The 25,019-nt window shown below is 43.0% G+C and overlaps 1 protein-coding gene across 1 annotated transcript; it reads left to right on the forward strand.

Annotated features, from left to right (window-relative positions):
• The first annotated feature begins 4,805 nt into the window (after window positions 1-4,805).
• LOC112220299 (3-hydroxy-3-methylglutaryl-coenzyme A reductase) lies at window positions 4,806-24,970 on the forward strand. The gene is made up of 19 exons (XM_024382066.2): window positions 4,806-4,915; window positions 5,552-5,753; window positions 5,925-6,036; window positions 6,172-6,259; window positions 11,004-11,088; window positions 11,375-11,587; window positions 11,739-11,858; window positions 11,978-12,138; window positions 12,493-12,752; window positions 12,882-13,087; window positions 19,338-19,532; window positions 19,674-19,832; window positions 19,937-20,094; window positions 20,352-20,457; window positions 20,657-20,827; window positions 22,763-22,903; window positions 23,003-23,161; window positions 23,239-23,393; window positions 23,565-24,970. The coding sequence occupies exons 2-19, from the start codon at window positions 5,589-5,591 to the stop codon at window positions 23,617-23,619; spliced, it is 2,709 nt and encodes a 902-aa protein (XP_024237834.1). The 5' UTR covers window positions 4,806-4,915; window positions 5,552-5,588; the 3' UTR covers window positions 23,620-24,970.
• The last annotated feature ends 49 nt before the right edge of the window (window positions 24,971-25,019 follow it).

Consider the following 25,019-nt stretch of genomic DNA (forward strand, 5'->3'; position numbering starts at 1 on the left):
GTAGTAGGATGAGTCAAAGACTTAGGAGCAGTGAACGTAAACGATAAGGAACCGAGATCTGCACCATTTAAGTCAATTTAAAGTGAAAATAGCTTATTCCATAACCTTTGAGCTAGATGTTATCTGGCTTTGAAATTCAACCCAACTGAAAATTATGTTCAAGACCAAACCAAGGGTTCTTGTAGTAAGAGAGACTAAAAACCCTCTTTAGTGTAATCAGGAACTATTCTGAGAAATAAAATAACAAATAATAATTTAAATAAAAGGGTACGTACTATTTTAAGCGCATATGAAAACTGATCATAAAATAATTGAATAAAAAATGTTTTACATAAGACCTTCCTAAGACCTTTTTTGGAAATAAGTATTAATAACTAAATAGAGCAATAACCGTGTAAAATCAGAGCAGACCTGTATGCCCTTTAAAACAGTATCTTAGTTACTGTATACATTTAAAAAAAATACAGCTTTCATTCTTCTTCGTAAGTTTGTAAACAAATAGATCTTCTGGTCATACAAGAACAAACTCATAAATTGAAATACCTGAGTATTCCTGAAAAATAGTCACCTGATGTTTGTTAGGTAAACAACATAAGGAAAATGAGAATACCATGGCTGAAACAATCAACCTGTTCCTTCTAGTGAGATTTTAGGGAGGAATATGGATTTCTAAACCTTTGATGAAGCCTCGTCCTCCGACGAAGTAAGCAGCCTTTCCCTCATTTCGTGCTATCTTGATCGTTGGCCACAACTTGTTCCTTCTTCTTTAGTCCTCCGGGCTAAGATGCTCGGCGAAACGCATACCATGGCTCTGAAGGAATGCATTCTTTCCAGTGTCATGACGTTGGCCTGGGGGGTAGGTTTATGACAGTCATAAATACCTCTTCCCCCCTTTTTCCTCTCTCTACCCTACTGAGGTTACATTTGCAAAACCCTTGGTTAACATAGAGATTCTGGGAACATCAGAAGGTGGGGGGAAATTAACTATATTCTGGCAATCCGATCAATTGAACATATGCGGTGGTACTTAATGAATATGATGTCAGTTCGGTTGTCATCTGAGACATTCTCATCAATGATAAGATGACATAAACTCTACAGTGGAAAGTCTACACATCAGAGTTATCGGATTCACATGGAATTGTTGTTCAATCCAAATGTTTGAATATGAAATTATTCGTGATGGGATGAAATGTGATTTTAGCTTCTAAAATGTGAGATTTGGGTTTTCATAAAATAGGGCTGCTCAATCAGTGGCCCACCCCTGTGAAGGGACATGGCCTATAAAACTTTTCGAACATGCCCTCCTCTCCCTTCCTATATAAGTCCTTGACGACAATATAACTTCCTGTTCCGAGGACTTGAGGATGACGGTCCTATGTCAGAATGGTTCAGATAATAACTACAGAACGAAGCCAACATCAGCGTGAGCTTTGGTTGCGAATGGTATGAACTTTGAACTCTTATTCACTACAGAAGTGATACCTCCTAGCAGTTGAGTTAGCAACAGCAGATGCAAATGAGTGTTAGGAAGGAACAGACAGAGTATCCCGTTTATCAGCCAACGACGTTACTACAACGTTTCTCAAATTGACAACCTGAGACATTCTTCAAAGGACTCGGTTGGGTAACACGGCCTTCCATTCTACCACCAACCTACCAAAGCGCAGCTCAGAGTAAATATTTATTGCATTTTCCTTTCCAAATGGGGGGTAATTTAGAATGCACAAGATACTGTATTTACGATAGCACAGCTTCTTCCCTTTGTTCCTCAGTCTTCCCGCTCTTTCACTCAAACCCAGCCCCTTTTCTTTTGTGTAACCAGCTGTCATATCTGTTCTGCCCGCTAGGGACATTTTCCTTTATGACGTAATTTTTAATCAAGTTATGATTTAATTATGTGTATGTGTAATTATGTGTGATTAGTTAGGTATTTAGTAAATACATGATTAAACCCAATTTTGTATTGCTGATTCAAATTGTTAGCCAGGGTTCGTGCAGATAACCAAGAATTTACAACTTTCAGATGAGACTGAATTAAGATGGCGATTAATATTGACTGCTATTGATGTAAAATATTACTAGATCTTTAAGAGTTTATTCGGAAGATAACAGCTCTATAAATATTATTTAGTGGTGCCCGACTCTCTAGTTAATTACATTTACATGATTAGCTCAATCAGGTAATATTAATTATAGAGAAATTATTTTATAGAATAGCATGTCATATCACTTCATCTGGCATAGCCAAAGACACGACACCAGACAGCATCCCTGTAGAATCTGGCAGTGAAGAGGATGATGATACCCCTAGGTCTTGAATCGTTTTGCTGTTGCTTCTTGCCGAGGCGATGCACAACGTCGATGGTATCACCAACTTTGTTCTTCTCTGCAGGCAAAACTTCTTGGCATATACGGATACCCTCTCCTCGCACATCTTCATTCTCCACCTCTGGCAAGCCGTAGTCTCAGGTTTCATTTTCTTGTGTATTGTTCCAGATCAGTGAGACGTCTATGGTAGACATTGTTATTCTTTCCCACCCTTTTTTCAACTTTTGCCACTCTCGTTTTCACATCCTTGATTTCACCACTGCAAACTTCAGTCTTTTTCAAGCCTTCGATAACCATGGTGTTCGCGCCTACCATTTTCTCAATGGCGTCACACCTGGAGTTGATGAGTAAGGAGAGGGTAGCCACGATGTCAGAGTTCATGTTGGGTTTTGTAGGGTGGAGGTTTGCACGGAGTAACCGGTAAAGAGGGGAATTCGTCATCTTCAGCATTCGAAAGCATGATATTATCCATAGGCCAAGCGTAGTTATGGCAGTTGTCTAAAAGCACGTTTCTCTCTTGTTGATTAGCAATAGAACGGCTAACTTCTTCCTTTCTTTTTTTGTCACGACTTTGCATGGACATGCCAAAATAAATTATCCAATTATTATTTCCAATCACAGGAAAGGTCTTATATCTTGAACAAATAAAAATAGTAATGACTGTAAACTTGTTTTTTTCCCCCACAATCTTTCTGAAGTCTAAACTGAGTAGCAGTAGTAGCCTCCCACACTCATAACACACACACATTCAATGTTTCACTTAACTTGCTTTAGCATAATATTTTTAACAAGAATTTAAGCTTTCTGCCAATATCAGATATGTCTTTGTCCTGGGAAATGTTCTTGTTACTTACAACCTCATGCTAATCGCATTAGCCTACGTTAGCTCAGCCGTCCCGTAGACGGGACACCGATCCTGAATTCTCATTTACAATGACGCCTACCCCGGCCAAACCCTAACGACGCTGTGCCAATTGTGTGCCGCCCTATGGGACTCCCAATCAGGCCGGTTGCAGAGGTGGAACAAGTACTCAATTGTTATACTTGAGTAAAAGTAAAGATACCTTAATATAAAATTACTTGAGTGAAAATAACCCAGTAAAATACTACTTGAGTAAAAGTCTAACAGTATCATATTTACAGTGGCGAACAAAGTACTAAATTGTCATACTTGAGTAAAATCAAAATCAAATTCCTTATTGGCAATTTCCTTTTTTTTGACAGCTAGGGGCAACTACAACACTCAGACATAATTCACAAAGGAAGCATTTATGTTTAATGAGTCCACCAGATCAGTAGCAGTAGGGATGACAAGAGACGCTATCTTGATAAGTGTGTGAATTGGACCTTTTTCCTGTACTGCTAAGCATTCAAATTGTAACTAGTACTTTTGGGTGTCAGGGAAAATGTATGGAGTAAAAAGTACATTATTTTCTTTGGGAATATAGTGAAGTAAAAATAGTCTAAATATGAATTGTAAAGTACAGATACACCAAAAAACTACTCAAGTAGTACTTTAAAGTATTTTTACTTAAGGACGTTACACCACTGGCCGGTTGTGATACAGCCTGGAATTTAACCGGGGTCTGTAGTGACGCCTCCAGCACTGAGATGCAGTTCCTTAGACCGCTGCGCCACTCGGGAGTCCAACATGGCTCAGACCAGTGCCAGTGGTGCTCAAGCCAGGAAACAAAGGGATCCATTCCCATTACAAGAGACGAACATAACTTCATGATGGACATAACTTCAATTTCTTTGACTAATAACAATAATTTGAGCTGTATAATGGAAACAATGGTCCCAAAACTGCTAATTTCAATTTAAATCAAGCACACCTAAAAATATTTTCAGGTGACCTATATCTGATAATAAGAGCAAATAGAGCTCCAACAGGGATCAAGTGGTGTAACATTAAGACAGACTGGAGAAATGTTTGCAAAACTTCTCACTTCAGGGCCTTTGTCTGTGTCACAGGCTTTGACAATCAGCTTGCCAGAAAACATGCAAATGATCAATACCACACAATGATATGAGTTTGTAAAACATTAGGTGGATGCTCTGCTCAACATGAGAAATTTTGATTCAAAGGTACAAAACAGTTCATATTTACGTTGTATTCGGAAAGTATTACCCTTCCCTTTTCCACATTTTGTTACGTTACAGCTTTATTGTAGAATGTATTAAATACATTTTCCCTCATCGATCTACACACAATACCCCATAATGACAAACCGAAAACAGGTTTATAAAACGTTTTAAATAAAAAACATAAAGACCTTATTTACATAAATCTTCAGACCTATGCTGTGTTCATGTGCTAGTTGGAACTTTAGACTTGCTAACAGTTTGTGGTTATATATGTGACGCGTTCATGGATTCAGCAAGTCGGACATTTCCTTGTTCCGACAACATGTGAAGGCGGCACTACGTCTGAGCTAAGGCCCCACGTTTTAACCACGCCCACCATTTGACGCAGTAACCAGACGATTTCCTCTTTCGCCATTTTTTGTGAGCGGATTACATCAGACCACTAGCGGTGTGCCTGTGGATGGGTCAATTGGACGTACACGACTCTTAAATGAAGGTACTTTTTTTTGTTGCTCTTACTTGTAAGCGATTAAGTTCAAATTACTTTTATGTTGTGAGTGGTTGATCTTATAATAGCGTGGCATAAAATGACCTTGATCTCGAGTGATTCGACACATTCGCAGTCACACTGGACTTGGGCTGGAAGTGACAGCTAGTAAATTAGCAAGCTAACGATGATGCTGCTAACTACTACTAGTTAACTTACCATACTGTCAGATACGCAAGTTAATGAACGATGTAGTGAGAGATGTCAGCTATAGCTGACAGCTACGTAATGGTGGTCACAGCTAGTTAGCTAGAGTTTGCTATTTGTATTGTTTACTAGTTACTGTAGCTAACGTTATCTCCTTTGCTAGCTAGCTATGTTATTCGTCTTGCCTAGTCATAACTCATAAAGCTAAGGTTAGCCAAGCGGTGGGTGTGTTCTTTCTGTCAGTCTTGTTTTGAAACATGTTAATTAACAGGGTTAGGGAGTTCGTTTTTTAAAGGTAAGTCACTCAGTGACCAAGGTGTGTGTGTGTGTGTGTGTGTGTGTGTGTGTGTGTGTGTGTGTGTGTGTGTGTGTGTGTGTGTGTGTGTGTGTGAGAGGAGAGAGAGAGTGACCATGTTACTTTTTGCGGTGCTTCCCCAGTGACCCCAGCCAGGTGTTAACCCGGTGTGTATCCACCATGTTGAATGGGGTGTTCAGGCTGCATGGCCTGATGGTGGCGTCTCACCCCTGGGAGGTGATTGTGGGTACCATTGCCCTGACTGTCTGTCTCATGTCCATGAACAACCTGGCCACTAGCGACCAGATCTGCAGCTGGAGCAATGGCTGTCCCAAACTACAGGAGGTGAGCTGGCCTGGCACACAATAGAAAGTGGACCCTCTTGGACAATTATTACATTTTATTCTATTCTACCAAGATTAGTGTTGCATCTTAAAGCTGCTGTGACACCACCACAGCAAAGACATCAGTCATGTTTGGAAAGAATATTAAATAGAATGCTTTCTCCTTCTACAGAGAATCCTAAACAGTGATGTAATCATTTTAACGGTGACACGCTGCATGGCCATCGTGTACATCTACTTTCAGTTCCAGAACCTTCGCCAGCTGGGCTCCAAGTACATCCTTGGTAAGTCTCATTTCACAAGAACTGTAACAATACAAACATCTATTGTCTTGTGTACATTCACATGTAACTAACACCCACCTGATGATGTATGTTGTGATTGTTAATATGTAATGGTCTGTTCTGTGTTGCCTCTAGGTATAGCGGGTTTTTTCACAGTATTCTCCAGCTTTGTCTTCAGCACTGTGGTCATTCACTTCCTGGGGAAAGAGTTGACAGGCCTAAAGTAAGCATCCTCTTACTTGACTCGCCTAACCGTCTTTGAGAATAACTTTTCCAGATGTGAGATGTGCAACACTTCACAATATTCTGGCCTATTTTATTTTGTTATATTACATAATGTTTTTTACTATAAAATAGTGATGTACCGATATGATACATTTTTGGCCGATACCGATATCTGATATTTTCCTCTGCAAAAGAAAAGATAGTGTCCTTTTAAGAATTCTAGTACAGTTTAATAGTTAACCCACACGGACACAGCGGTCTAAGGCACGGTATCTCAGTGCAAGAGGCGTCACTACAGTCCTTGGTTCGAATCAAGGCTGTATCACATCCGGCCGTGATTGGGAGTCCCATAGGGCGGTGCACAATTGACCCAGCGTTGTCCGGGTTTGGCCAGGGTAGGGCATCATTATAAATAAAAAAAAATTTCTTAACTGACATGCCTAGTTAAATAAAGGTTACACACACCACACTGACCAAAAAATGATTTTGTTGGCATTTACGTATGTTCCCATTACTAGTAAAACATAATCAAAACCTATTTCTTTCACTTAATTGCTGTGCTGTTTCGTTGTTCAGTTTCTTTCTCAACCAGGATTTCTATGGAACGCCGTTTGGGTCTTTGCGTGTCAAAAAATAAAACAATGACCAGTAGAAAACATTTATTTGTTATTTTTGTAAAAAATAAGCTTGTTGACCAATCAGGACCTAAATATGACTGCACGTTTCATAATAATTTAACGAGTTAATACATTTTTTAGATTGTGTAATCAATATCACTTGTATGTCATAACTATTAATCGATACGTATGCTATGATGCTGGTAAAGTTGTCTCGCGCACCTACAGTGCTGGTCGTGTGTGTGTGTGTGTGTGTGTGTGTGTGTGTGTGTGTGTGTGTATATGTATACTGCTCCAAAAATAAAGGGAACACTAAAATAACACATCCTAGATCTGAATGAATGAAATATTCTTATTAAATACTTTTTTCTTTACATAGTTGAATGTGCTGACAACAAAATCACACACAAATTATCAATGGAAATCAAATTTATCAACCCATGGAGGTCTGGATTTGGAGTCACACTCAAAATTAAAGTGGAAAACCACACTACAGGCTGATCCAACTTTGATGTAATGTCCTTAAAACAAGTCAAAATGAGGCTCAGTAGTGTGTGTGGCCTCCACGTGCCTGTATGACCTCCCTACAACGCCTGGGCATGCTCCTGATGAGGTGGCGGATGGTCTCCTGAGGGATCTCCTCCCAGACCTGGACTAAAGCATGCGCCAACTCCTGGACAGTCTGTGGTGCAACGTGGCATTGGTGGATGGAGCGAGACATGATGTCCCAGATATGCTCAATTGGATTCAGGTCTGGGGAACGGGCGGGCCAGTCCAGGGCATCAATGCCTTCCTCTTGCAGGAACCGCTGACACACTCCAGCCACATGAGGTCTAGCATTGTCTTGCATTAGGAGGAACCCAGGGCCAACCGCACCAGCATATGGTCTCACAAGGGGTCTGAGGATCTCATCTCGGTACCTAATGGCAGTCAGGCTACCTCTGGCGAGCACATGGAGGGCTGTGCGGCCCCCCAAAGAAATGCCACCCCACACCATGACTGACCCACCGCCAAACTGGTCATGCTGGAGGATGTTGCAGGCAGTATAACGTTCTCCACGGCGTCTCCAGACTGTCACGTCTGTCACGTGCTCAGTGTGAACCTGTTTTCATCTGTGAAGAGCACAGGGCGCCAGTGGCGTATTTGCCAATCTTGGTGTTCTCTGGCAAATGCCAAACGTCCTGCACGGTGTTGGGCTGTAAGCCCAACCCCCACCTGTGGATGTCGGGCCCTCATACCACCCTCATGGAGTCTGTTTCTGACCGTTTGAGCAGACACATTTGTGGCCTGCTAGAGGTCATTTTGCAGGGCTCTGGCAGTGCTCCTCCTGCTCCTCCTTGCACAAAGGCGGAGGTAGCGGTCCTTCTGCTGGGTTGTTGCCCTCCTACGGCCTCCTCCACCCCTCCTGATGTACTGGCCTGTCTCCTGGTAGCGCCTCCATGCTCTGGACACTACGCTGACAGACACAGCAAACCTTCTTGCCACAGCTCGCATTGATGTCCCATCCTGTATGAGCTGCACTAGCTGAGCCACTTGTGTGGGTTGTAGACTCAGTCTCATGCTACCACTAGAGTGAAAGCACCGCCAGCATTCAAAAGTGACCAAAACATCAGCCAGGAAGCATAGGAACTGAGAAGTGGTCTGTGGTCACCACCTGCAGAACCACTCCTTTATTGGGGGTGTCTTGCTAATTGCCTATAATTTCCACCTGTTGTCTATTCCATTTGCACAACAGCATGTGAAATATATTGTCAATCAGTGTTGCTTCCTAAGTGGACAGTTTGATTTCACAGAAGTGTGATTGACTTGGAGTTACATTGTGTTGTTTAAGTGTTCCCTTTATTTTTTTGAGCAGTGTATATATTTGCTAGCTCATGGATGCAAACATCTGTTTCAGTAGCTATATTTAGCTAGCTAACATTTAAAATAACTCTAATTTATAAGACAGTTTTTAGTTGATTAATTGTGCTCGGACCCATCTATGTGAAGCTAGCCACAATAAGGATTAGCCACAATAGTGGACTTTGCGGTTAGCCTTCATAATAAATGTATTGCATAATTCGGCTATTTGTATTCATTTGCATTACTGTCAATTACACTTTTATTTTGAAGGCAAACCGCAAATTCCTCTATTGTGCCTAATCCTTATTGTGGCTAGCTTCACAACACAACCAATTCCGGTCGAGCCTCACTAGCCAGATGAAGTTACCTGGATGCTCTCACGTTAGCTTTGGGCAACAGGATTAATTAGATGGCTAGCCATTTATTTTCATGAACTGAAGTGGCAACCTAGCAAATACTTACACGGATTCCTAAATCATTGCTAAGAATAATGAAAATTGGTGCAGTTTCTACTGGTCATTGTTTTCAGGCTGGTTGTATTGGTGCTAGCTAGGCACCAAGCTAAAGCTAGCTACCCCAGAAGTTGCTTTCAAACAAATCTTTTTTGACATGTAAAGACTCAAACGGCGTTCCATAGTATGTATGTCTTGAAGCTAATAGCAGCGACGCTATTACTGTGTAACTCCCGTAGGGCAACATCTGAAAAATAGCTCACATGGTAGTTAGTGTGTACTGGTGCTCGACCAGTCGACGAAAGCCAATATCACGGGCAATTAATTTCATTATATTGGCTTTAATGGATTTAGCATTTTGAGTTATCGCGCTGAAAATATCCTACTCTTTCAAATGACTGCTTGATCCACACAGCAGACTTTGTGGGCTAGGTTATGAATGCTGTGTTGCACGTGGAGCACAATACTTTACATGGCGTCATTACGGCATGTGTATACCTGTATAACGTAGGTACGTCAGCTTTGATATCGGTTTTGCACATTGGCATTAAACTAAACATGGGCCGATACCGATGTTTGCATTTTTAGCAAATATCGTCCGATTCCGATATGTTCACCGATTTTTATATCGTGCATCCCTACTATAAAATTGGTGTGTCATGCCTGGTAAGTGCTCAGGAAATGAGTGTGTCTTGTCTGCTAAATTAACAAAACAAGGCTATTCCATAGGCTTCTATAAGAAAGCTCCACTGCTGAGGTTACTACCTTTTTGGAGATTGTTTTACAATATATAATATAACCAGTTGATTTTAAGGTTTCAGTAAATTGATCTTAAATGGCACTTGTTTTTATTGATATTGTTGGGCAATTAGGATTTATTTGTAATAGTTATTATAAATGAGCCATTATTGCGCACTGTTGGCATATACACTAAACAAAAATATAAATGCAACATGTAAAGTGCTGGCTCCATGTTTCATGAGCTGAAATAAAAGATCCCAGGAAGGTGTATTTCTCTCAAATGTTGTTCACAAATTTGTTTACATCCCTGTTGGTGAGCATTTATCCTTTGCCAAGATAAGACAGCCACCTGACAGGTGTGGCATATCAAGAAGCTGATTAAAATGGCATGATCATTACACAGGTGCACCTTGTGCTGGGGACAATAACAGGCCACTCTAAAATGTGCAGTTTGTGACACAAAACATAATGCCACAGATGTCTCAAGGTTTGATTGAGCATGCAATTGACATGCTGACTGCAGGAATGTCCAGCAGGGCTGTTGCCAGAGAATTTAATATTAATGTCTCTACCATAAACTGCCTCCAACATCATTTTAGCAAATTTGGTGCTGGTAGGGTTATGGTATGGGCAGGCATAAGCTACGGATAATGAACACAATTGCATTTTATCGATCTCAGTTTGAATGCCAAAAGTAACATGACGAGATCCTGATATCCGTTTTGAGGGCCTTTTTTAAAGGTATGTGACCAACCGATGCATATCTTTATTCCCAGGCATGTGTAATCCATAGATTAGGGCCTAATTAATTAAATTAAATTGACTGGTTTCCTCAAATGAACTGACTCCGTAAAATCAATTAAATTATGGCAGGTTGCGTTTATAGTTTTGTTCAGAATATATACATGCGCACCCATTTTTTTCACAGTGTGGGCATTGTTCTAAAAATACCCGATTATTATTATTATTTTTTGAGTACTCTGAAAAAAAGTAAAGTGAGTACTTGAACAGTCAAATCCCAGTCCTTAAACTTGTCTTACATGTTATCCAGAACTTCTTTTTGAAATGTAACTGTGTTTTCTCTCCTCAGTGAAGCTCTGCCATTCTTCCTGCTCCTCATTGACCTATCCAAGGCCTGTACCCTGGCCAAGTTTGCCCTTAGCTCCAACTCACAGGTAAGCAACCTCTCCCAGTGCCTTCCACAGAGTACATAAAACACTAATATATGTATGCCAAGAAAGAATATTGGGACTCAGCTGTTGTCTCAAGAAACAGTGGCTGGCTACTGGCATTTTTGGAGTAACTCACTATTATCATAGCTTTTCTGATGTGAGACTTCTGAACTAACATTTATGCCGGAGCTGCACTCTTGACCAGCGGAACAGAGGTTCTTTAAATCAATGGGATTTAGTGGTTTATGTAAAGGGAAATCCTAACCTATATGTGTGTTTTTCTATATAGGAGGAGGTGAGAGAGAACATCTCTCAGGGCATGGCTATCCTGGGTCCTACCTTCACCCTGGATGCCTTGGTGGAGTGTCTGGTCATTGGAGTGGGCACCATGTCAGGTGTGCGTCAGCTGGAGATGATGTGTTGTTTCGGCTGCATGTCTGTCCTGGCCAACTACTTTGTCTTCATGACCTTCTTCCCTGCCTGCGTCTCCCTGGTCCTCGAGGTAAGGATGGGCACAGGAATAAAGATTCTGAGGTGTGTGTCTGAAATTGTATGGGTCTGTTCTCTCTGGTTTTTAAGATAAGAGTTGGCATGTGAAGGGAGTGTTTTCAGATGTGTGTGTAACATCTCCTCACCTCTTTGTGTGTGTGTAGCTGTCCAGGGAGAGCCGCGAGGGCCGTCCCGTCTGGCAGCTGAGTCACTTTGCCCGTGTTATGGCTGAAGAGGAGGACAACAAACCAAACCCTGTTACACAGAGGGTTAAAATAATCATGGTAAAAATTGACCAACCTTAGCACTACCCCGAACCCTTAGTTAACAACCATAACCCAGACAGTCAAGATCATATGGAGAAATAACAGCATAAAGAATGTGGTCTCTTCTCTTCCTGTAGTCTCTAGGTCTGGTTCTGGTCCATGCCCACAGTCGTCTGGTGTCAGAGCAGCCAGGTCAGAACCGGACAGTCGTTGGCGCCAGCAGTAGTCTAGCTCTCGATGGGCCTACAGTCCAGAGGATGGACCAAGACTACACTCTCTGGCCGATACCGCTCACCAGGTAAGTCATTATATCACCTCTCCCACCTCTGGGTGGTGGACTGGACTATTTCTAGAACATTCTCCCTCTGCCCTTTTGTTCTTGGTGACTCGGCCTCAACTGGGGCGGCAGGTAGCCTAGTGGGTAGAGCGTTGGGCCAGTAACCGAAAGGTTGCTAGATCCAATCCCCGAGCTGACAAGTTAAAAATCTGTCGTTCTGCCCCAGAACAAGGCAGTTAACTCACTGTTCCTAGGCCGTCATTGAAAATAAGAATTTGTTCTTAACTGACTTGCCTAGTTAAATAAATAAAAAAGAAACTGAATCTGTGAAAGCAAAGTCTTGTAAAGTTTTTCAGCTCTCTCTTCTCTCGTTAGTATGGAGCTGGAGCAGGTGATAACCCTGGGTCTGGCTCTGCTGCTGGCTGTGAAGTACATCTTCTTTGAGCCGGCTGAGACAGAGTTGTCCCTAAAGAGCCCCATCTCCACCTCTATCTCCGCCCCTGCACTGAGCCATAAGGGGGCTGAGGACTGCTGCAGGAGGGATCCTGCACCTGCTAAAACATCCCCGACAACCAACAGCACCCCAAACCCTTTGGCTAAAACTGATTCTAACATAGCGGCCAAAGAGGAAAGAGGTAAGCTGAGCCAAGGTTATTGTGCTTGATTTGTTTTGAGACTCCTTTGGTTATAAGTTTGTTGGTCTCATTGTTATCTTTCTCCCCTCCACTTTTTTTCTCTCTTACTCACTCTCTTTCTCTCTGTAGTTGAGGTGATTCAACCCCTGGTGGCCTCAATGTTGCAGAACGGTCCCTTCCCTCTGAATGGACCTCTCCCTCAGAGTTTAGGGGACAGTGTGTGTCCCCCACCTCCTTTCTTTACCCCAACTCCAGACACAACTACGTCTCTCCCCAACACCCCCTCCCAGCCCCGCTCACTGGACCAGTGTCTGTCCATCCTCAGAAACCCTGAGGTGAGCTTCCCCTTTACACAACTGCGCTCAGGATCCAGCACCATACTATGTTAAACACAACTGTATTAAAACACAGAACAACCACTCAACACTTAGAAATATTACCATTCTTTGCTCACAATACTTAAACACGGTTCCTTTTCAGTCAATCAACTTCGGTACAACATACTATGGGGAGTTGCACTATCGTGACTTTGGTTGAAGGATCTACAATCACGCCTGACAAGGCCAATAAAATCTTCACCTCGCTGGAAGTCTCTTCTTCCACAGGTGATAAGCGTGAGGCTCGGATTCATTCCTTAAATGATTCCGCTTTTAAAATAATTGGAACACGAGACTGTTTTGCATTGCGCAAACTGTCCATTATTGGTAGAGCTTGCTCACCCCCTGGACGTTGTGTGCTGAAGTTTGTATGGTTCTCATAAGTTTCCCAATCACAAACAATCAGTTATTCTTCGAATAAGTAAGATGGCTAACGTGACCGAAACAACAAAGGCTAATAAGCCGGGTTCGCGACCATGCCCCAATGTCTGTGATGGTTGTCTTTTATGTCTCGGCTCGGTGCATGCCCTTGCTTTTTTTGTGTATGAGACTAGGGGACGGCTGGCACTGTTCCACTACTAGTGGGCGGAGGTTCTCTTGTCAATAGTGTAGGATTCTTTAGGGGTCTTGGTGTTGTTGATAGTGACTTCTTCTCCCGGGTGCCTGTACTTTGTCTGAGTTGCGGCGACGTTTCAGGTCGTTGGTCAGGTCGAATGTCTCCTGGCTCCTATGCACTCTTTCGCTGGTTACGTGAGGCTATTCAACGAGTGGGTGAACAAATTATGTGGGTATAGCCCTGCTGCCTGTGTCTGCCTTGGTTAAGCACCCCTTGCCTCTCTTCCCAGAAGGATTTCGGTCCCGGTCGCTTGGTTATTCTGAACGGACTGTGCTGCCGTCAAAGAGGCTAACTTAGACTAAAGAGCCTCCTGGCTAACGTCGTCTAGCATGCATAACTTCCTGTGAATGAAGCTTACTAGTGTCCCCCCAGCGCTTTGGCAACCCCATTCCTATTCTCAATTCCTGGAGTTGGAGGGAGTAGTGACAGGGGCTTGCATGCTACTCCTATGAGGAAGTAGCCTCCGAGCAGCTGCACCGCTCCACAAAAAATGTCTGTGACGACAGTGCCCCTACGTCTTGTTACGGCAAATGGGGTATTACGTCAGCCATTGCCGGAGCCCTCTGCCCAGACTTCATGCAGGTTATACAGAAGCACAATGTATGTTGCAAGCTCGTCCATGTTTAACCTGTTGAGTGTAGGGGGCAGTATTTTGATGTTTGGATGAAAAACGTACCCAAATGAAACTGCCTATTTCTCAGGCCCAGAATCTAGAATATTCATATAATTGTCAGATTAGGATAGAAAACACTCTAAAGTTTCCAGAACTGTCAAAATATTGTCTGTGAGTATAACAGAACTGATATTGCAGGTGAAAACCTGAGGAAAATCCAACCAGGAAGTGCTGTTTTTCCTGAAACCTTTGTTCCATTGCATGCCTTCCCTCCATTTAAAGGGATATCAACCAGATTTCCTTATGGCTTCCACATGGTGTGAACAGTCTTCAGACATAGTTTCAGGCTTTTATTCTGAAAAATGAGCGAGAACAATCACATCGCGTCAGTGGATGGCTGGTTCCAGCAGAATTTTGCATGCGCAACAGCTTGGAGCAGACATTTTCTCTCTCTCATATTGAAAAAGCTACGGTCCGGTTGAAATATTATCGATTATTTATTGTAAAAACAACCTGAGGTTGATTATCAAATCAAATCAAATGTATTTATATAGCCCTTCGTACATCAGCTGATATCTCAAAGTGCTGTACAGAAACCCAGCCTAAAATCCCAAACAGAAAGCAATGCAGGTGTAGAAGCACGTTGGCTAGGAAAAACTCCCTAGAAAGGCCAAAACCTAGGAAGAAACCTAGAGAGGAACCAGGCTATGTGGGGTGGCCAGTCCTCTTCTGGCTGTGCCGGGTGGAGATTATAACAGAACATGGCCAAGATGTTCATAAATTACCAGCATGGTCGTATAATAATAAGGCAGAACAGTTGAAACTGGAGCAGCAGCACGGTCAGATGGACTGGGGACAGCAAGGAGTCATCATGTCAGGTAGTCCTGGGGCATGGTCCTAGGGCTCAGGTCCTCCGAGAGAGAGAAAGAAAGAGAATATATATACGGCAAATGTGTATATATATATAAAAAAAAACGTTTAACATGTTTCTACAAACTTTACGGATACTATTTGGAATTTTTGTCTGCCCGTCATGAATTGCACGAGCCTGTGGATTTCTGAACAAAACGCGCCAACCAAATGGAGGTTTTTGGATATAAAAATAATCTTTATCGAACAAAAGGAACATTTATTGTGTAACTGGGAGTCTCGTGAGTGCAAACATCCGAAGATCATCAAAGGTAAGCGATTAATTTGATTGCTTTTCTGACTTTCGTGACCAGTCTACTTTGCTGCTAGCTGTTTGTAATGTTTTGTCTGCTGAGAGAGATGTCCTAACATAAACGCTTGGATAGCTTTTGCTGTAAAGCTTTTTTGAAATCTGACATGCCAGGTAGATTAACAACAAGCTAAGCTGTGTTTTGCTATATTGCACTTGTGATTTCATGAAAATTAAATATTTTTAGTAATTTAATTTGAATTTGGCGCTCTGCAATTCAGTTGATGTTGACGGAAATGATCCCGCTAACGGGATGGGTGCGCCAATGAGTTTTAATGCCCCTCTGGTACCACGTGTTCCATGGTATTCACAGGGTTCAAGGGTTATATCAATCTCCCCAGAGTGGGAGTAGTAAATTGGGCGATTCACTCTGTCCACAACGGGTCACCCCTCCCCCATAGGTGGCTCATTACTGGGATTCATTGCTGATTCCTGCCTGTATCTCACTAGTCCCTAATGAGGTCTCTAGTGAATAAGGTTATGGAACCTGTAGGCGATTGATGGTTGGTAGCGGAGTCGAGGGAACAAGCAGGGTTGGACACGACCATGCTATTATCCTACACACAGAAATTAGCTGTCTTTCTCCAGCTCAGTGCTTTTCATTCCTGGGAATAAGATTAGATTACGAATCGCCCGTCTGTTACCACAGAAGGGGTCATTTTTGCAGAGCGCCATCTTTCCTATTCCCAGCTAGGCTACAAGGTGCTAAAAAGCTGGAGAGCCAATACCTGTCGCCAGTAACCTCCATGATAATGTTTTTTCCCCTGGGTCTATTTTTAATACGTGTGATCCAGTGCTGGGTGCCAGCCAGGCTCGTTGTGACAACAGTACTGTCAATCGGGCTACATCACTTATCGCTGGAGCCATGGGACCCAATGTGGGTCAGACTTTAGGTAAACCTTTTTTTCAACTCAAGTTCCACAGTGTTTACGGATGTCAAAAGTGTTGTCTCCCGCATGTGAGTTTGATGAAAAGTGTCCCTTCTCCACATTCACACACACTGTTGTCAAGAGTGGTGGTTCTTCATCTATTTCCAATCTCTCCCAATCCACAAGGTGGCGCCCCGCCCCTTCAGATGGAAGGTCACTGGAGGCTCACTGTCTGTGAGTGACGTCAGGGTACAGGCTACAATTTGGTGTATTCATAACAACGTACAGGAACTCAAGTCCTTCTGCTCACCCAACCTAGAATTCCTTACAATCAAATGCCGGCCATATTATCTCCCAAGATAATTCTCGTCAGTTATCGCCACAGCGGTGTACATACCCCTTCAAGCAGACACCAAGACGGCCCTCAAGGAACTTCACTGGACTCCATGTAAACTGGAAACCATATATCCCGAGGCTGCATTTATTGTAGCTGGTGATTTTAACAAAGCAAATTTGAGAACAAGGCTACCTAAATTATATCAGCATATTGATTGCGCAGGTGTAATGCACTCAATCACTGCTACTCTAACTTCGGCAATGCATACAAAGCCCTCTCCCTTCGGCAAATCTGACCACGATGCTATCTTGCTCCTACCATCTTATAGGCAGAAACTCAAACACGATGTGCCAGTGACTAGAACCATTCAACGCTGGTCTGACCAATCGGAATCCACTCTTCAAGACCGTTTTGATTAAGCGGACTGGGATATATTCCGGTCAGCCTCAGATAACATCAATCTATATGCTGACTCAGTGAGTGAGTTTATAAAGAAGTGCGTTGGAGATGATGTACCCGCTGTGACTATTAAAACCTACCCTAACCAGAACCTGTGGATGGATGGCGGCATTTGCGCAAGACTGAAAGTGTGAACCACCGCATTTAACCATGGAAAGAGGTCTGGGAATATGGCTGAATGTAAACAGTGTAGTTATTCCCTCCACAAGGCAATCAAACAAGCGAAATGCCGGTACAGGGACAAAGTGGAGTCGCAATTCAACGGCTCAGACACGAGACGTATGTGGCAGGGTCTTCAGGAAATTACGGACTACAAAAAGAAAACCGGGTACGTCACGGACACCGACGTCACACTTCCAGACAAACTAAACAAGTGCCACCGTCGCGGCCCAATAACAAGGACTGCGCCTCTCCGTGGCCGTCAGCAGCAAGGCTGCTAACCCAGACGGCATCCCGAGCCGCGTCCTCTGAGCATGCGCAGACCCAGCTGGCTGATGAATATGTCCGTAAACACAATCACTCCATTCATTTTCTGGTGTATTTTCTACGTGTAATTTGTTGTTTAATGGTAAGATACAGGGCTCCCTTGCAAAAGAGACCTTGAAAATAAAGGTTAAATAAATAAATAAACATGAGCACACAAAAGGACAAAAGGTGAGTGATGATCCCCTACTTGGGACAGCAGCCTATTTTTGTTCATGTAAAACATGATCATATATGAAACAGACCTGTTCTTGTGTTGTGTGCCAAATAGTCCCTATACTGAGACACATACTAACATTGGGTCAGTAAATATGCAAAGGGTAAAATGTTCCACTGTCTCATTTGATAATCATTGACCCATACAGACCAACGTTAACAATGCTATTCCTTTGTATGACACTATAGTGGTAGGCTTGATTACCAACAACGACAAGACGGCCTACAGGGAGAAGGTGAGGGCCCTCAGAGTGTGGTGTCAGGAAAATAACCTCACAATCAATGTCAACAAAACAAAGTAGATGATCGTGAACTTCAGGAAACAGCAGAGGGAGCACCCCTCTATCCACATCGTAGGGACAGTAGTGGAGAAGGTGTAAGGTTTTAAGTTCCTGGGCGTACACATCACAGACAAACTGAATTGGTCCACCCACACAGACAGTTTGGCAAAGAAGGCGCAACAGTGGCTATTCAACCTCAGGAGGCTGAAGGAATTTTGCTTGTCACCCAAAACCCTGACAAACTATTACAGATGCACAGTCAAGACCATCCTGCCGGGCTGTATCACAGCCTGGTACGGCAACTGCACCTCCCTCAACCGCAAGGCTCTCCAGAGGGTGTTGAGATCTGCACAATGCATCACTGGGGGCAAACTACCTGCCCTCCAGGAAATCTACACCACCCGATGTCACAGGAAGGCCAAAAAGATAATCAAGGACAACAACCACCCGAGCCACGGCCTGTTCACACCGCTACCATCCAGAAGGCGAGGCCAGTACAGGTGCATCAAAGCTGGGACCGAGAGACTGAAGAAACAGCTTCTATCTCAAGGCCATCAGACTGCTAAACATCAATCACTAAGTCTGAGAGGCTGCTGCCTCCATTGAGACCCAATCACTGGACACTAATAAATTGATCACTAGTCACTTTAAATAATGCCACTAATAATGTTTACATATCTTACATTACTCATATCATATGTGTATATACTGTATTTTATACAATCAATTGTACCTTGCCTATGCTGCTCGGCCATCACTCATCCGTCCATATATTTATATGGACATATTCTCATTCACTCCTTTAGACTTGTGTGTATTAGGTAGTTGTTGGGAAATTGTTAGATATTACTGCGCTGTTGGAACTAGAAGCACAAGCATTTCGCTGCACTCGCATTAACATCTGCTAACCATGTGTATGTGACCAATACAATTTTATTCAAATTTTTTTTTTGCACATTTTTACTCCTGAGCTGACTTAGGCTTGCCATAACAAAGGGGTTGAAAACTTACTGACTCAAAACATTTCAGCTTTTCTCAATTGAATACTTTCTGAAGGCACTGCATGTGTTAATATTGATATGTATTTATAGCTCTCTGACTATGCCTCTTTCCAGTTGGGCGCTCGTTTTCTTAGCAATGCCGAGGTGATGGAGCTGGTGACATCACGAAACATCCTGACCTATAAGCTGGAGGCTGTCATGGAAACACCAGAGAGGGGCGTTGTCATCCGGAGAGAGATGCTATCATCCAAACTACCATCACCCTCTGCCTTGGCCTGTCTTCCTTACAAGGACTATGACTACACTAAGGTAGCCTACTCATAGGGACTACAACTGCCACTAATCCAGTTTACTGAAACAGACAGTTGAAGTAAGCTTGGTCTGAAATCAACCCAGTAAGGTATATTGTGGTCCTGCCCTCATCCATCCCATGTCTTCCTCTCTTATCAGGTGATGGGCACCTGCTGTGAGAACGTCATTGGCTACATGCCTGTGCCAGTGGGAGTTGCTGGCCCTCTCCTATTGGATGGGAAGCAGTTCCATGTTCCCATGGCAACGACGGAAGGCTGCCTTGTGGCCAGCACAAACAGAGGATGCCGGGCCATCGCTGTGAGTGTAAACTACAATAGACGTATACTTTAACTCTGAGTGTAGAGTATATGTCTAGCGTGGGTTAACTCTTTGTCTCCTCTAACCTTCCTTTCTCTCTCCAGTTGAGTGGCGGTTGCAGCAGCAGGGTGCTAGCTGACGGTATGACGCGGGGTCCTGTTGTACGGCTGCCCTCAGCGTGCCGGGCTGTAGAGGTCAAGACCTGGCTGGAGACCACAGAGGGCTTCAGGACCATCAAGGATGCCTTCGACCACACCAGCAGGTCAGGGTCAAGGGTTAAAGGTCACAGTCACCTCAGGGTCAAAAAGATCAATATATAGGTTGGGTCATGTTATAATGATCAGATTATCCAATCATACCTGTAACCTCACCTAATGTGGTTTATAGAACATAACTGACCCTAGGTCGGTGACTGGAGGCAACTTCTAGCTACTCGGATCTCAATAATGGAGTTTAAATTGGTCATCACATAGTATTGTTCTGTTTTACAGTAGTTGCATATTTGCCTCTGTCTGTTAGGTTTGCCCGTCTGGACAAGCTATTGGTAGGTCTAGCAGGGAGGAACCTCTACATCCGCTTCCAGTCTCACACTGGAGACGCCATGGGCATGAACATGCTCTCTAAGGTCAGACTGTGCTCTCTGTGTGTGTATGTGTGTTACCATTCTAAAAGGTAATACAGTGGAGCAGTAAAGGTGTCCATTTTAGAGAGGCTACATTCTTCAGAGGAATTACTTACTGGTGATTGAATGGACTTCACAGAATAACAAGAATGCTGTTTCTGGTGTCTAATAGCACATATTAACTGTCTCTGTGTGTCTGCAGGGTACAGAGCAGGCAGTGAGCAGGCTCCAGCAGCATTTCCCTGAGCTCCAGGTTCTAGCGGTGAGCGGAAACTACTGCACTGATAAGAAACCTTCAGCCATGAACTGGATCCTGGGCCGGGGAAAGTCTGCTGTGTGTGAGGTCACCGTCCCCGCCAGGGTGGTCCGAGAGGTAAGTTACAGCTACAACAACCACACACTCACACACACACACACACACACACATACTCAAATGGAGACACACACACACACACACACACATACTCAAATGGAGACACACACACACACACTCACAACCACACACACAGATACTCAAATGGAGACACACACACACACACTCACAACCACACACACAGATACTCAAATGGAGACACACACACACACAACCACACACACAGATACTCAAATGGAGACACACACACACACACACACACACTCACAACCACACACACAAATACTCAAATGGAGACACACACACACATGCTCAAATTTGTTGGTACCCTCCACAAAAAAATGAATGCACAATTCTTTCAAATAACTTGAAACTGACAAAAGTAATTGGCATCCACCATTGTTTATTCCATATTTAATAAAAACTTGACTTTGCTTTCGATTTTATTATTCAAAATAATATTGTAAATAATAAAATGGCATGGATAAAAATGATGCGACCCGTAACCTAATATTTTGTTGCACAACCATAAAGGCAATCACTGCAATCAAATGTTTTCTGTAGCTCTCAATGAGACTTCTGCACCTGTTAACAGGTAGTTTGGCCCACTCCTCCTGAGCAAACTGCTCAAGCTGTCTCAGGTTTGATGGGTGCCTTCTCCAGACTGCAAGTTTCAGCTCTTTCCATTGATGTTCGATGGGATTCAGATCAGGACTCATAGGCCACTTCAGAATAGTCCAATGTTTGGTTCTTATCCATTCTTGGGTGCTTTTAGCTGTGTGTTTTAGGTATTTATCCTGTTGGAGGACCCATGACAGTCTTTCTGACACTGGGCAGTACGTGATAGTCTTGATTTCATTGTGACCTGCACAGATTCAAGGCATCCTGTGCCAGGCGCAGCCCCAAAACATAACCGAGCCTCCATGTTTCACTGTAGGTATGGTGTTCTTTTATTTGAAAGCTTCATTTTTTAATCTGTGAACATAGATTGTGACTTGCCAAAAAGCTCCAGTTTTGACTCGTCTGTCCAAAGGAGATTCCCCCAAAGTGGTCCTCCTGGGTCTTCTTCCACAGAGCCCATTTCACTCAAAAAGCGATGGATGGTGTGATCAGAAACTGACGTACCTTCACCTTGGAGTTCAGCTTGTATCTCTTTGGCAGTTATCCTTGGTTCTTTTTCTACCATTCGCACTATCCTTCTTTGCGGCCGCGCCCAGGGAGCTTTGGTACAGTTCCATGGACCTACAACTTCTTAATAATATTTGCAATTGTTGTCACAGGAACATCAAGCTGCTTGGAGATGGTCTTGTAGCCTTTACCTTTACCATGCTTGTCTATTATTTCTATGATCTCCTCAGACAAATCTCTCCTTTGCTTTCTTTGGTCCCATGTTCAGTGTGATGCACACAATGACACCAAACAGCACAGTGACTACTTTACTCTGGTCCATGTTCAGTGTGGTGCACACAATGATACCAAACAGCACAGTGACTACTTTACTCCATTTAAATAGGCTGAATCACTGATTACAAGATTAGAGACATGTGATTCTAATTAAAGAAACTAATTAGTTTGATATCACTATAATTTAATTATTTATCTTTTCTAAGGGGTACCAATAAATGTGTCCGTGGCATTTTAGAATATCTCTGTAGAATAAGTAATAATTAATCTCTTTTCACAGCTTCTTTGCTTTATTCTATGACATACCAAATGCATGCAAGTATACATGTATCTAATTCCATCACTCTTCAGGAAGAATCAAGCATTATTTCAATGAGCTGTAAGGTACCAACAAATTTGAGCACGTCTGTACGTTGAGACACAAGGTACATACACACTGAGACATACTGACTTGGAAGAACTGAATATTTTAGACACTACAATGATTTTCCCCCTTCCTTTGTTTTGAGATGATGCTCTCTGTCTCTCCAGGTCCTAAAGACCAGTACTACTGCCCTAGTAGAGTTGAACATCAATAAGAATCTAGTGGGCTCAGCCATGGCTGGTAGTATAGGAGGCTTCAATGCTCACGCTGCTAACATCGTAGCTGCCATCTACATTGCCTGTGGACAGGTACTTAAAAAGAAAAGTCTGATCTTCTGAGATTCTGTCTTACCTAAACCAATAAAAATATATTTTTTCCTATATAATCTCCCTCCCCTCTCTCTCTAGGACCCAGCCCAGACAGTGGGCAGTAGTAACTGTATAACTCTGATGGAGCAAGTGGGTCCTGAAGGAGAGGACCTGTATATCAGCTGTACCATGCCCTCTATAGAACTGGGCACTGTAGGAGGGGGCACCAACCTGGCACCACAACAATCCTGTCTACAGGTACAGTGTGTTTGTTTGTGTGTGTATTAACCCCTCCAATAAGGGTAAGTATTAACCTGTATGCGTGTCCATTGTAGATGCTGGGTGTGCAGGGTGCCAGTCTAACTGGTCCAGGGGATAATGCTCGTCAGTTGGCCAGCGTGGTCTGTGCCACCGTTCTGGCAGGAGAACTGTCTCTGATGTCCGCTCTCGCCGCCGGACACCTCGTACAGAGTCACATGACCCACAACAGGTAAACCACACTACCCATAACCCCCTGACTCACAGTAGGTATACTACACTTAACCCTCATGGCTCACAACTACACTCCAGAGACCTTCTAAAAGGGAGAATGCTACTCTGTTCACACTATTCCTGAAAAAGATTGACTGCTTTACTTTCAATGTTTCTCTTTCCCTCTCAGATCTGAAGCAAATGTGCCACAAATAGCTCAATCCCACTCAGAGGAGGCTGCGTGACAGATACATTACAACCAATCACAATGAGCCTTCTAGTGATAGAGGACCTGCAGTGAATTCTGGGAGCTGGAGGATTAGCCCAGTGTGAGCATGCTCCTTTCATCTCAGAGCATCCAGCCTGCAACAATACATCCTCCTACCCAGAAGATGGCTGCTGTTTATTTATTACAACAGAAATAAAACTGCTAATGGAACAGTTTTGGAAAGGAGTGGTTTGGGCTTTACACTGGGGGAGAAGTACTTCTGTCTGCTGCTAACCTCTGATATCTGACTCGTCACTTGGTTAATACACAGTACAGAATGGAACTCAAAGGACTCTGTTTATTCACTGTGTGTGCAGTGGGATTGTCTGAATGGGAAAAAACGATTTTGTATTATGATTTTTTTTTACTTTTGCAAATTCACAAATGTGCCATTGTCTTTAAAATGGCCACTGGAATTATGTGGACAGACTGACCAAGTTGAAATTAGAATTTAATTTGAAGAAGGATTTGGCCTTTAACCTCTGTGTGCACACAGCCACACAACCCCCTATATCATGGACAACAGGATTGTTGTGATCAAATGCCCTGGAGCAATATATATATTTTTTTAATGGGTACATTCTAGAGGCACACATTCAGTGGATGTGCCGATGATCAGCTTCTTACAGTATCTGGAGAAGTGCCAGGGCAATATGATACTGTAATCTGTGCAGGATTGGGCAGAATGCAACCCAAATCTCCTGACTAAATCTTTGGTTAAAACGTTGCTAAGGGTGAGATATTTTGCACTAAGTTGCCAAATAGTTGTTTGAGAGGCAAGCCTAGTATTGCTGTAGATCGTTTCGTTTCAAATTAAACCTGCCATACCTCCTGATTTTAATGTATTATTTAATTTGTTGAATTTGTTTTATCGATAATGTTGGATGAAAATGTCAAACCAAGGTGCTAGCTATAATGTGAGTGTACAGTATGATTGAGTGTTCTTGGTCTGAGTATATATGCCTTACACTGCAGTGTTTTGAGGTACCTTTTAATTGGGAATGTGTAAGAAATGGTTTGACGGTCTCTGGGCTTGATTCAATCCGTAGCACTGAAAATCCGAGGTAAATTACAACTTGAAATTTGAGCCGACATATGCAGCGTTGAAACATTGCCTTTTAAATTTCAATTTCGCTATTAGTCTGCCTTTAAATGGTGTCTAAACCACTACAGTTGAGGTTTGGGACTAAAGTTGCATTGCTTCAGCGAGTGTTTAGATGTATGTGGGAACACCGGATAAAACAGCCATACAAGTTGCCTTCAATAAACTGCTTTTAAGAGACCTTTTCCAATAAATAAAGTTCATGTTTGCTATTTGTTGTAAAGCAGCTCACTAGTGGTCTATCGATTTGTTGGGATGCTTGGCCTTATGGCAGC

Source organism: Oncorhynchus tshawytscha, linkage group LG20 (assembly GCF_018296145.1).
Source record: "Oncorhynchus tshawytscha isolate Ot180627B linkage group LG20, Otsh_v2.0, whole genome shotgun sequence".
Lineage (NCBI taxonomy): Eukaryota > Metazoa > Chordata > Actinopteri > Salmoniformes > Salmonidae > Oncorhynchus > Oncorhynchus tshawytscha.